We start from the raw sequence: 12,246 nt of genomic DNA, 5'->3' as shown, positions 1-12,246 counted from the left end.
TCCCGGCGATGTTTCGCTCGTTTTTCGTATTTCTACCAAGCCTGCGCACCTCACCAGAATATCATTACGAAGTTTAGAGCAGGCGGTGTCTAAATCTTGCTCACTCATGCCAAGTTTGAGAGAAAGCAGTGCTGTCTGGACATTGGGATCCGCGGCAGCAACAAGTTGGAAGACTGATCCGCCACCCTCAAGCGGAGAATCAATCAACGAAATCGGAGTGCGCTCTGTAATTTGGTCATTGATAAAGACCGCCCCAATTAAGAGATTGAAGTATTTGGCGGCACTCTTTTGATAAATGTTGACGTTTTCGTTAAGCCTGGTCCACATGTCATAGTAAAGCCTGGACAACTCCCTAGGAAATCCGTCAAGGCGCTCGATAAGCTCGTCTTCGCTGTCGCCATTCTCGAGCCCGTCGACGAGGCTACGAATCGCAAGGCGTAGCCACAGAAACACGCCTTCGGCTTTATCGACCAAGTCGTGCACGATGTATCTCATTAGATGCATCCGGCCAATGACCAAATAAGGCTCCAGCATACTTCGTGTGTAACTCTCCATATCAGACGCTGTCAGATCCTCTAGTGTCAGATGTGGCTCTATGGAAAGTTGCCTTCGAAAGCGTGGCTCGGGCCGGCTGGCTAGACAAAGCTTGACATTTGGAATCGCCTTCAAGTCTGCCACCAGCTTCAGAAGGGCTCCTGCTCCGTCCTCTTGACAGATCTCATCAAGTCCGTCAATGAAAATGCAAAATGAAACGTCTTGAGTGCTCAGAACTGTTAGAAGCAACAGCTGCAATTCTTTGGGTGACCAATCAGTATCTACATCCTTTGTTGCTAACCAATCAAACCGCATCAGGTTGGCATCGATGACAGCGGAGTCAGAAATAAAGATCTGATATAATAGCGAGCACAGCATTCCTTTAATGCTCCGTTGTATCATCAATCCTGGCTTCCAGAAAAAGTGATATAATATCCGGCATTCAGATCTCCATAAGTTCAAGTCGGTAATGGTTGGCAGCGCCGACACAATGTATTTGACCAAAGTACTCTTTCCAGACCCTGGCTTGCCACTAATCCAGAACATCTTGCTGTCGGACTTGAGCCAGTCGCTAAAGCTATCCCAGGGTCTGTCTCTGTGCTGACCTATCCCGTTGGGTGAATCTTTCGACTCCGATCCGGGGTTTGACGCGTCGTTTCGCTCTAATAATGAATCAAAAACCCACTTGAAAGTATCTTCGTGAGAGTCTGTGAGTTGGTTCCATCGCTCGTTCATCGATGGAAACTTCAGGCTCCCCAAGACCCGTTCTCTCCTGCCTGAGTCAACGGCTTGCAGATTTAGCTTGTGAGCATTCTGGGTAATCAATCCTATCGTTTCTGTTGCTTGAGCTGTCACATGCGCCGTGATTGTAGCCTCAGTAGCCAAAAGGCTTTTCGTGGTATGTGTCTTCAGGGCTTTCTCGGCCTGTTTTATTTCTCTCGAAGACTGCTCTCGTCCTTTCACTGATTCCTTCTCAACGAGATCCTTCAGTCTCGTATGACCCTGCGAGTACTGCGACGCAAAATATTGCAAGTCTTTCCGTAACGCATCAAAACCCTCGCGTTGTTCGAGTGCAATAGCGTCGGACTGTTTGCTGTGCTCTCATATCAGCAGGCTTGCCCAGGAGGCTGAGTGTAGGCAATTCGTGGACTTACAACACCTGCGCTAGTAGCTGAGATTCCATGGTTCGTTGGTAGGCCTCAAGAGACTTCTCCAGCTTGTCAAGACGATTCTTTCTCCAATTCGTCTTCACGGCAATTTTGATCGTAGTTGCCAGGTTGCCCTTGGCACGATTACCAATCAGAAACTTGGCCTCCTCCTCTAGGGCGCGAGCGGCGATATTGCACTTCTTAGCCACATCAGCAAGGCTCTTCTCGTGAGCAGTCCGAGGCGGCTGTCTTGATGCGTAGAACATCTCAACCTCGGCAGAGAGAGACGCCAAAGCGACCGCATTATCGCCAAGATGCGCATCAGGAGAACTGCCCTGATAGACAGCCTTGCAAAAAGAGACAGTGCTATGTGCAGCACTGATGATTTGCAAGATATTGCAGACGAGGCTCAGGGCCTCGAGACCAGACATTTTCGCTAGTCGCTGTGATCAGCTTTGCATACAGCAGGTTTTAGTTTCGCTCTTCCTCTGCGGAATTTATCTTCACCACGACGCATTGTTATTTGGACTCTCCTCAAAATCGCTAGGAAATGCCATGTCAAGACTCATGGCGGTCCATCGACAGAAATGCTTGTGGCCTAAGATATGCTGTCGCTGGGTGGCTAAACAGAGCGGTCTTGATCACGCGGGGTAGTCTTGCGCAGACCCTGAAACCCTTATTGGACGTCGATGGGTCTCTCGGCGCCTAAATTCAGGGGCAAAGCAATCGATCCAGCACCTGATTTTGATCAAAGGCGAGGCAGACTTTGATCTGTCAAGGCATCAATCGAAGAATCGCCAAATTCCTCATCTATACGAAGACCTTGCATCTCCAGAAACATAAGCATCCAAGACACCATCTAACTAATCTTGTGATATCAGAATACCAAGTAGCGCTAGCATGATGTTGCTTAATTTTCGCCTGGACTAGTCAGATCTCTACCCCTATTAAGGGTCCACTATATGGTTGTTCAAAGTTGTTGGTGCATGTATGGCATGATACAGAAGCAGTCGTAAACATAGGTACCTCTGCGGCCAACTGTGAGACTGTTTCGCCTATCGCGTTCTTACCGTCTGGCTCATGACAGTAACAGACCCCACTGTTAGGTATTGCACATTGCTTTGGCGGCGCCTGAAGCACCGTGGAATCGCGTGCTGAGGATAACGCAGTCTGCGATGAATAGGTCAGGGACAAGTTCATTTTGGCTAGTGGGAACCGTAATAGGATATTCGTAACATCTTGGGGGTGAGCTGGCTCGACATCAGCCAGAACCAAAGAGGGCATCAACCTGCGAAGCAGTAGGTTATGAGCGTGTGGGCCGCGTGCCAATGACTTTCTCAGCCATTCTATTAAGAATCATTAGTCATACAGAAGCCTCGTATGTTTCTCATCCAGAGAGGCCAATGATTTCAGATTGATATCGAGTAGATTAAGGTTATTTGCCAGCCCTAAAGACCCAGGTGTTGCATGCAGGGCGTGAGATGGTGTTGTCCTGCATTTGCCAGGTTTAAGTCCATCTACATAGTACCAGGAAATCGGGCATCCCGGCCACTGTTATCTTAGCTTTACCTCGCCTAGAAGAGCTCCGTCAGTGTGTTTGATGGTGCGGTCAGCCCTAAAGGCATCTAGTGTGTCTCCGCCGAAGTCATCGTTAAATCCAGATGGTGTCAGCATGCTGGTAACCTTGTCTGTAGTATCTCCGGCTATGGTAAGCCAATAGGTGATCGACGCCACGATCACCACCAGGGGTTCTGGAATCTCGGAACCATGATGGCTCCGCCGTTATGCGGTCGATGTGCTGTGAAAGCTTGGCTCTGCACCTCTGTTGATCCTGCTCACTATTTAAGGATATCTACCAGAGGCTTTGGCGAGTCTTATCTAAGCATAAGATGCCTCAAATGCTTAATCATTCCCATGAACTTACAACTTGGTAAAGGGGGACTCCTTGCATTCTGGTACCGTTTGAGTATTGGAATGTTGTAACATTGCATTTTTTGCTGGATTAGACAGAATGAACCAAGCCATTCATGATTACAGCCAGCCGAGCTCGGATTCTCAAGGTAGAAGAACTACAGGAAATCTGCGCCGGTCATGCGAAGCTTGCAGGACTCTCAAGGTCCGATGTATCCCCCTGGATGCTGAAGGAGATGGATTACGTCAATGCGAAAGGTACATCAAATCCTTCTATCCTGTTGCTGCGAATTGAAGCTTAAGCCAGGACCTCAGATGCGTCAGCCACGCAACCGAGTGTATCTTTGAAGAAGCGCTAGCTCGGCCGCGCCGCATGAAGTCGACAGCGTAAGACTCCTAACGGCGGATCGATATCAGGGTATGATTTCCAAACTCACGGAGACAATACAGACGAGCTCGAGTAAAGGATGTTGAGCAGAAACTCGACGGCCTCATCGCCCTTATAGCAGCGCGAAAGGAGCCGGAATTTCCTCAAGCGGCCGCTGTTCCAAATTTCACGGAGGCTCGGGACCAGCCAGCATATGCGGATGTGCGCAGGAGACAACCAACCATTCCGATTTCCGGTGGCTTGTACACGAGGGACCCAAACTCGTGGCTGGGGAACCGATCTATTCCAGACGTGATCTCAAGAGGACTAATCAGCGCTGAAGTTGCAACCCAGCTACTGCGGAGCTATCATATTGCAACGCCAGTGCTTCCCTTCATTAGTGTCCCGCCAGATGCCAATCTGGACTACATGCGACAGGAGCGCCCATGTCTTCTCCATGCTATCCTCACGGCGAGCTCTCAGGACCAGCTTCAGAAGCGGCTAGAATCCGAGTTTCGGAAGATGGTTGCTGAACAAGTCGTTGTCAAGTCAGAAAAGAGCCTCGATATATTACAGGGGCTTATAACATACATTGCCTGGTAAGATTGTTGTTCAACTCATCATGTTCGACAGCTTAAGAGTTCCCAAGGTATCATCGATATATCGACCCCAGTCGGCAATGCCTTTATCAATTTTCTCAACTTGCTCTGTCCATTGCAGTCGACATCGGCCTCTCAGACTTCGACGGAGCAGCAAGGGATCTGTTTTTAGTCTCGGCCAACCAGTATAGAAACCGACTGTACAATACAAGGTTCGCTTATGACATGGAGCGTCTGAGGACATTCATCGCCTGTCACCACATGTCATCATAGTGAGCATACGTGAAGCGTATTCAGATCCAGGACTCTGACCGATGAATATAGTATGTCGATAGCAATGCGAAAGCCAACACTATTCAAGTATAACAAACAGGTCGAAGAGGTGGTCAATTTACTCGAACACATCAGCAATGATCCTTCGGACCTAATACTCCCATACTTCATCCGTCTCCAGATCATTTTCGAGGATGTTCATCGTGTGTTTCGCTATGATAACCCTGAGTGGAGGGAGTCAGAACCCATGGACCCAATTCGAATCCACGAGATGGTCCAACGCTTCAAGAGGGAGCTTAAAGAAGTGAAGGATGCCTTTCCTGAAGACGTGAGGAATAATTGTAAGCCAACAGTACTATCCTTGATTGTTCAAAGGTTGAGAAATTTCGCAGGGACTCTTCAGTCAAAATGCCTGAATTTGGAAATATACATCCACGAGGTCGGGCTACATATTCCGCGCAGCCACTTCCAGATTCTCCAAGCCGGCAACACCAACTGCTGCAGCTGGTGCGCGTCCACCGCACGCCACGACATCGTCATCGCATGCATCCGCGCCGCGCAGGCCTGCATCGATATGTTCTTGCAGCTCCCCGACGAGCTGCTCCGGCGCAGCACGCTGATCGAAGAAGCTCGCCTCCTGTACGCGATCCTCATCCTCAGCATCATCACGCTCGAACAGAGCACCTGGAACCTGGACTCGAAGCGGCTGGTCGAGATCGCCGACATCGGCTACTACCTGTCGGCGCTGGACCGGCGCTTCGCCGCGCTGGTGACGCTGCTGCCGAGCGGGCGCGAGCGGCGCGACTACTTCTGGCGCATGCGGCAGTTCGCCGCGAGCTCGGTCGACTGGCACCGCAAGTACATGGCGGGCCTGGCGGGCCTAGCCGAGCCAACGGACAAGTGCAGCGTCGAGCTGAGCTTCATGAACATTTTGAGCAAGGCGGCGTTCCATATCCGGGAGGACGACGAGGTCACGGACGAGCCGGTCATTGGCCCGGAGCTGTTGGACACATCGTGGATGATGGACCAGGCTGATATTTGGCCGGACTTGGAGATGCACACGTAGCTCGCATGATGGTCAGCACTTGTCACAGACTCGTTATTCTTGAAAGCATAAGTTTATGGTATATTTACAACTCCAACGAAAGAGCTCTGCCTTTCGCTTCTTCATCTCCTCTCTCACGCCTAATTGTCATACTTTGACAACTTAAGGCGAAGGTATCCGTCTAATGTATCATATTGAGTCTTGAGCGGCGTGTCAGATCCGCTCTTGGTCTACCACATGAAAGGTATTTCTAATCACTCAAATCAACGCCTTAGTAGCTCATCAAATCTGCGTGATTGTTAGCATACTGTGTATAGATTGAAGCAAGAGTGGCAGTCTCACCTCTTCCAAAAAGTCCACGTTTGGCCCAATCAAACATCATGAGAACTCTCGTCCTGAAACTTACGCTCTGCGCAAAGTACACGCTCCTCCATGCATACACAGCCCACAGGCCACCGCTCACGCTCCAGCCCTCGCCGAGGTCAAAGACCGCAGAGTTGCCGATGTATGCCAAGCTGCCCAGGTGCTTGTACTCGAATGCCCTGTAGACAGCAGCATCCAGGTCGCCGTCACGGATATCGTTCGCCTTGAGACCGGGTGCCGCACGTGCCATCTTGTTGAACTTGTGGGCGAGGTACTGGCCTTGTTGATGGGCACGTTGTGCGGTCGCAGGTAGTGACGTCAGTTTGCTATCAATCTGCTTTAGGAGCTCTCTCAGCTCTCCGAAGTCGAGGGTGCCCGACTGATCCTTGTCGAATTCGGCAAACAACTTATCTAGACGCTTGAGATGGCCAACTGCTTGAGGGAAGCGCTTCTTCACCTCTTGTGCCACGTTGCGCCAGTCTGCGAAATGTAGCTCCAGCGTCTCAGGATCCTTGCCGTGCTTCCAAGCGAGTGTGCGGAGGAAATGCACGATGTGGTCCGCAACATTATTTTGGACAGTCGAACAATCTCCGATCGCATAGACATCACCAAGGGGCGTTCCATTTAGTCGAAGGTGGGTATCGGTTTCCAGCGCGTGTCGGTTTGTTTGTGAAGGTCCCAGCTTGGCTGATAGGCCTGAGCAAAACTCCGTCTGCGATACACCAGTAGACCATAAGCAGAAGCCCATCGGCAGCTCCTTTGTGACAACCTGCCCACCCTCTCCTGTCTGTGTGAATACAATCCGGTCAGGCTTAACTTCCTTTACTCGTGAGTTGGTGAGGACCTCGACTTGGTCGCGGGCAAAGCGCTCCTCTGCATACTTGGACACGGCCTCATCATATGTGTTAAGAATGTGTCCACGGCTCTGAATTAAGTGAACAGAAATTTCGTTTCGTAAAAGTTTGGGGAAATGCTTCGTCAAGTCTTCGTTCAGCAAGTCAAACAATTCAGCAGCAAATTCAACACCTGTTGGGCCTCCGCCACTGACCACGAATGAGAGCAGTCGCTTTCTCTCTTCATCGGTCGTGGTAGGCAAACAAGCCAACTCTAGATTCTGAATAACCTGGTTGCGGACCTTCCGGGCGTCGTTGATATCTTTCAAGAAGAAGCAGTTTTCAAGCCCCTTAACTCCATGTGGGTTTGTAACAGAGCCGACGGCAATGACGAGCTTATCATACGGTACGTAGAACCTGACTTCCTTTCCCAGTGCATCGAGCTGGGAAACTTCGACCAGACGATTCGAAAAGTCAACATCCTCCGCCTTGGCGCGGATGAAGTGGCCCTTGACTCGTTGTAGAATGCGCCGGATTGGTTCGACTAGCGACTTTAGCTCGAGGGTGCCAACTGTCGCGGAGGGAAGCATGGGTGTGAAGAGGAAGTAGTTCGCAGGGGAAATCACGGTAACATGATAGTCGTCGGGGTTGAGCTCCTTCAGCAGAGCAACTCCTCCCCATCCGCCTCCAAGAATAACCAGCTTCGGCTTATCCTTCTGTTTCTTCTGCTCCGCACAATCGTCATCGTCTATCATGACCTCGCATATAGGAAGGTTCTTGGGTCCACCTCGTGGGGGGTTTAGGGCTAAGGGAGAGACATCAATGTCTCCGGAGACCGGATGCTCAATGTATGTGCTGGCGTCGTAAAGGAAGAAGCCGACCACGCCGATGCCGATGAAGACGAAGGAACTGCCGATCCACGCGAAAGCTCGATAGGTGAAGTTCAAAACTCGCGATTTACGCTGGGGCAGTGGCTTTCCAGATAAGAAACGTGCGTTGACATGCTTGGGCAGGAAGAACTGCCATGCTCGACGGCGGATCGTGACGGGGCTGGTCGATTTGATCTTGGTCGGCGCGGGGAGCTTCGTCGTCTTGCTGAAAGCGCGGGTTTGTGCTAGACCGATCTGATCTCTCATGAGAGTAGAGGCATTGAGAGGGCTTCTTAGTGTCGACTGCCGCCCGGCGCGGGCGGCAAGCATCGTAAATGAAGCTGGTGATGGCATCGCACTGGCTTGAGGCGTTGCCAACAAGGTTGAACGAGGGATGGATCTACAACTCGTTGTCGATAAGAGAGCGTAAAGACATAGCGCTGGCAATGGCGACGGCGGGAGATCAATTCTGCCGCAGCTGCAGACGCTCACGAGAGAGAGAAAAATCTATTTGCGATACGGCAAAAAAAAGACAGAAGAATCCTCAAGGGTATTCAGTGGCGTTCTGGAAGGTTGCAGAAATGCAAATATCGCAATCCAGCCATCCAAGAGGTCAATGGCAATTGGGGAGAATGACGAGGGCTTAGTTAATCGCCTGGCAGGGAAGGGTGCTGCGTCATCGTTACAGCAGCTCTCTGCTTTAAGATTTAGCGCTTGGCAACGGATCGCGGCGGGTCGTGGCGGGTGTGGCCCTCTCACTCGCCTTTTCCCTTTTTCTTGACGCCCCACGGCCACAGCTACAGTATCAGGTAAGATGATATCTCCTACTATGCCGCATCTTTGCTAGCGGAGCCGTCGTAACGCCGATCCAAAGCTTGGTGGTGTTTATCTGTTGGTCAGCCTACCGAGTGACAAGTAACAAGATTGATCTTGCAGCAGAAAAAGCAGGGCGCCCGAGCATACCGGCCTCTCGTTGTTTTGAGGCAATTACACGCATCCAGACCCAGACGGTCCGAGACAGTGGATCAACGGGAAAAAGACGCACGCCTAAGCCCATACAAGAGTCATGATATGGCCGACTTACGCTGAGTTCTGGAGATATGTGTCAATGACTCCTTTTATTCGTGCCGGTCGCGGATGTTCTAGTTCGCGCCAGATGATCAAGGGTGGTCCCCTGTTAAACCGAGCAGTAGCACGGCGGCTACTTTGACAACATCCAACATCACCGTCTCTTATGGCATATGATGATGCCAACCTCAACGTTGACCTTCTAGTTTTTTTTTGGCCCAGGTCTCATATGCTTTTGTGCACTCCGTCCAGTATTCCCAAGCGGCTGGTCACCTCGTAATATACCAAGATTGCATCATGCTCCAAACTTACGGTGAGACACTTGACGACTGTCCCTGCCACAGAGCAGTCTCTTTGAAGCTGAGTGGTTTTGGATGTGTTCGTTCTAAATCGGAGGGATCGTCATGTACATCCCCAGCAGGGATGTCCAATTCAAGATGACGGCCAAGAAGTTCACATCATCTTAGGAGAACAACTCTTCAGTTGCTCTGTCTCATATATCTCCAACTTTCTCAATATGTAGTCAGGTATGAGAGCCTTGCCCGTGAGCGTGCATTTGGTCGAGGCAGTGCATCAGTGGCTGCAGCCCCGCGTTTCGCCTCGCTCCCAGCGCTTAGGCAGAGCCTTGTGCATTTTGATACTGCATGGAATTGCTGCGAGTCTCCAAAGCCATCTCTACATGGAGAAGGCTCGTCACGGTAGTTGACATCTCTATGGATCCCTTGTCAATTACCACGGGCTGTCTCAGCCTTCTGAGTGCGATTGCCAGTACTACCATCGCCATTTCTGGCTTTGTTAAGGGCTGCAGGGAAGCACGGCGTGACCTGACAGATGTCTCTCGTGAGCTATCAGACCTCAAGATCGTGCTGGAACTCCTCAAAGATGATAGCGAAGCAGTCGGAGAGGCTGCCATTCCCGAGGCAATGCACTCCCAGATCAAATCTCTTCTAACAGGCTGCCATGGTGTCATTCTCACCGTTGACAAGGTCATTCAAAGACATGAAGGTCGCCTCGCAGCTGTCAAGTGGGTAGCCGATGGGAAGAAGGAGGTCGCCTACCTTCGGCAGTCTCTAGAGGCGTATCGCGGAACTCTTAGCTTAACTTTGGAGACCGTCAATCTGTGAGTCCTCATCATAGGTCATGAGATACTGTTCCGTGTGCTCACTGCCTTTTAAGATCTGTCACCAAGGCGATCAAGGTCGACACAACCGCACTGAAGAGTGACACTGCTGATATCAAGGAAGACACGTCACAAATTCTGGCTGAAATTGCGCGCCTGAGGTCTTTGCTTTCTGAGGAGCAGCAGGATAATGTGATACTGGAGCGTTACCTTGACAGTATTACGAGCTATGCCGAGACAGTTTATGACGAAGCTGTTCGAGACGGAAGCATCAATGAAGGCATTTCAAGTACAGCCTCGTGAGTTCTCTAATGATATAAATATAATCATATAGCTAATTGTCAGCTCTCCAAAAATGAGAATATCGCCTGATCAAAGCTGGGTATCTTACCAAGAGGAGCATACGGTCGACGATGATGCGCCAAGGAAGACTTCGAGAGGAGACCTCAAAATATCTGCCCCTCGGATTGGAGGCGTACGTAATGAGCTTACAATACCGCACGGCGAGGCGGGTGGCTCGGGGGAGGACCTAGAAGGAAGTTCTCCTCGACGAGATAGCTCAACTGAAATCCGGGAGGTGCTTGCGCCACACACGCCTTCATCGACATCAGACCACAGTGACGATTACAACCTCCAAAATGTCCCACTATCCCCGAAATATATGCCACATCAACTAGAACATCGCGAACCTGGGTTCTTTCCAAAGATTTCAAGATGGTCAGACACACAAGGCCGCAGCAAACGTCCCAGCGTTGTAGCCCCAACGGCTGCATCAACACAAGATGAATCCAAGTTTTACGCCCAAGATGTCTCACAGCCGATGTATTCGCCAGATCAACTACAACGTCACGGAGTTGGCCCGCTACCGAAAGTCTCCAGATGGAGCAATGATACTGTTAGTCGCGTAGCCCGTAGCTTAAAAGCTGCATCCGTGGCCCAGGAAAGAGAAAATGTCTCGCTCATTCCTGGGATTGACTCCCGTAGGGCTAAGCCCAAGATCAAAATCGACACCTCTCCTATTGGCACAGCGCAGCCTGCTGATGTGACAGGCCGAGGCCCAAACCCTCCAAAGGGTGATGGGCGGGACGCCCTTATCACCAAGGCTTACGAAGTGATAGCTACATCTCCCAACCCTGGTAATGATTCCCCAAAATGTCGGGCCTGGGATTGACGAATTTGAGATTTCTGTTACGGATACGGATGAACCGAAAGCGGTCGAACCAAGCGGACGCCAGGATACAGCAAGGTTTCTTCTTCCGAAATCATTCGATAGTTCTACTAGATACTCTCACATCGCCGTTTCAGTTGATTGCTCCATTCTGGCTGCTTGCTGGGGCCCTAATGTCTCTATATGGCATGTTCGGGAAGGGAAACTACTTAAAGAATTTGGCATCAGGGATCGCGGCTTTGGTTTGCTCAGCTCCAAAACTATCAGAAAACTAGCGATCTTATCTACGGTTGACCATATCATTGCATTACAAATAAAAGACAACGGCTTAGAGCTTTGGGATTGGATGAACCCTATACAGCCAATTCTGAAGCAAAGATGTCGTGACGGAGCGTGGGCGTGCTATGATCCGCGCGGCCTAATAGGTTATTTGGACGACAAGGGTGTTCATAGTTATTCATGTCTGCGTGCCGAAGTGGATGGAACGGTACGTGGATACCTCAGGTTCGGTAAGATGCTTCATATAGAAGAGGAGCGTCGCAAATACTCATGCGAAGTCGTGTCATACTCTGAAAGTGCGCATTTTCTTGTTGCTGCATTTGAGCGTGGCAGGCTTTTAGCATTCGACCTCACATTTTACACAAGCAAAAAGCATAGCTGGCAATCCGGCGCAAAATATCCCCTGGCTATTGCGTCTAATGAGCAGACTATTGTTTCTGCATGGTCGTCTGAGCAGCCAGTGCAAAGTGGCGAGGGATACATGGATACCATTGTCTTGTGGATAGTCGACTCCTCTACGTTGCGGACTGTCAAAGTAGACGTCAAATCCCCGAAATTCTCACGCGACGGTCATTTCTTCGGTAGTTTTCTCCGCAGCACATACAACGGAAACCCGGTCTCCAAGATTCAAGTATTTGACAGCGAACTCGGGCAAAGTCACTTGGCAGC

At 50.5% G+C, this 12,246-nt stretch overlaps 4 protein-coding genes across 4 annotated transcripts; 2 read left to right on the top strand and 2 right to left on the bottom strand.

Annotated features, from left to right (window-relative positions):
* Positions 1-1,684: 1,684 nt before the first annotated feature.
* UCRPA7_592 (hypothetical protein) lies at positions 1,685-2,113 on the bottom strand (the record flags this gene model as incomplete). The annotated part of the gene is made up of 1 exon (XM_007913186.1): positions 1,685-2,113. The coding sequence occupies one exon, from the start codon at positions 2,111-2,113 to the stop codon at positions 1,685-1,687; it is 429 nt and encodes a 142-aa protein (XP_007911377.1).
* Positions 2,114-5,103: 2,990 nt separating this feature from the next.
* Positions 5,104-5,898, top strand: UCRPA7_591 (putative c6 zinc finger domain containing protein; the record flags this gene model as incomplete). The annotated part of the gene is made up of 2 exons (XM_007913185.1): positions 5,104-5,173; positions 5,225-5,898. 2 exons carry the CDS (start codon positions 5,104-5,106, stop codon positions 5,896-5,898), a joined length of 744 nt encoding a protein of 247 aa, XP_007911376.1.
* A 250-nt stretch (positions 5,899-6,148) lies between these two features.
* On the bottom strand, positions 6,149-8,272 carry UCRPA7_590 (putative mitochondrial nadh dehydrogenase protein; the record flags this gene model as incomplete). The annotated part of the gene is made up of 1 exon (XM_007913184.1): positions 6,149-8,272. The coding sequence occupies one exon, from the start codon at positions 8,270-8,272 to the stop codon at positions 6,149-6,151; it is 2,124 nt and encodes a 707-aa protein (XP_007911375.1).
* Positions 8,273-9,723: 1,451 nt separating this feature from the next.
* UCRPA7_589 (putative group protein) lies at positions 9,724-10,433 on the top strand (the record flags this gene model as incomplete). The annotated part of the gene is made up of 2 exons (XM_007913183.1): positions 9,724-10,130; positions 10,187-10,433. The coding sequence occupies 2 exons, from the start codon at positions 9,724-9,726 to the stop codon at positions 10,431-10,433; spliced, it is 654 nt and encodes a 217-aa protein (XP_007911374.1).
* Between the last annotated feature and the right edge of the window lie 1,813 nt (positions 10,434-12,246).

Source organism: Phaeoacremonium minimum (assembly GCF_000392275.1).
Source record: "Phaeoacremonium minimum UCRPA7 unplaced genomic scaffold PA7_03_scaffold_39, whole genome shotgun sequence".
In the NCBI taxonomy this organism is placed as follows: Eukaryota; Fungi; Ascomycota; class Sordariomycetes; order Togniniales; family Togniniaceae; genus Phaeoacremonium; species Phaeoacremonium minimum.
The sequence above is the reverse complement of the archived record's forward strand: the minus strand, read 5'-3'. Positions and strand labels throughout refer to the sequence as shown.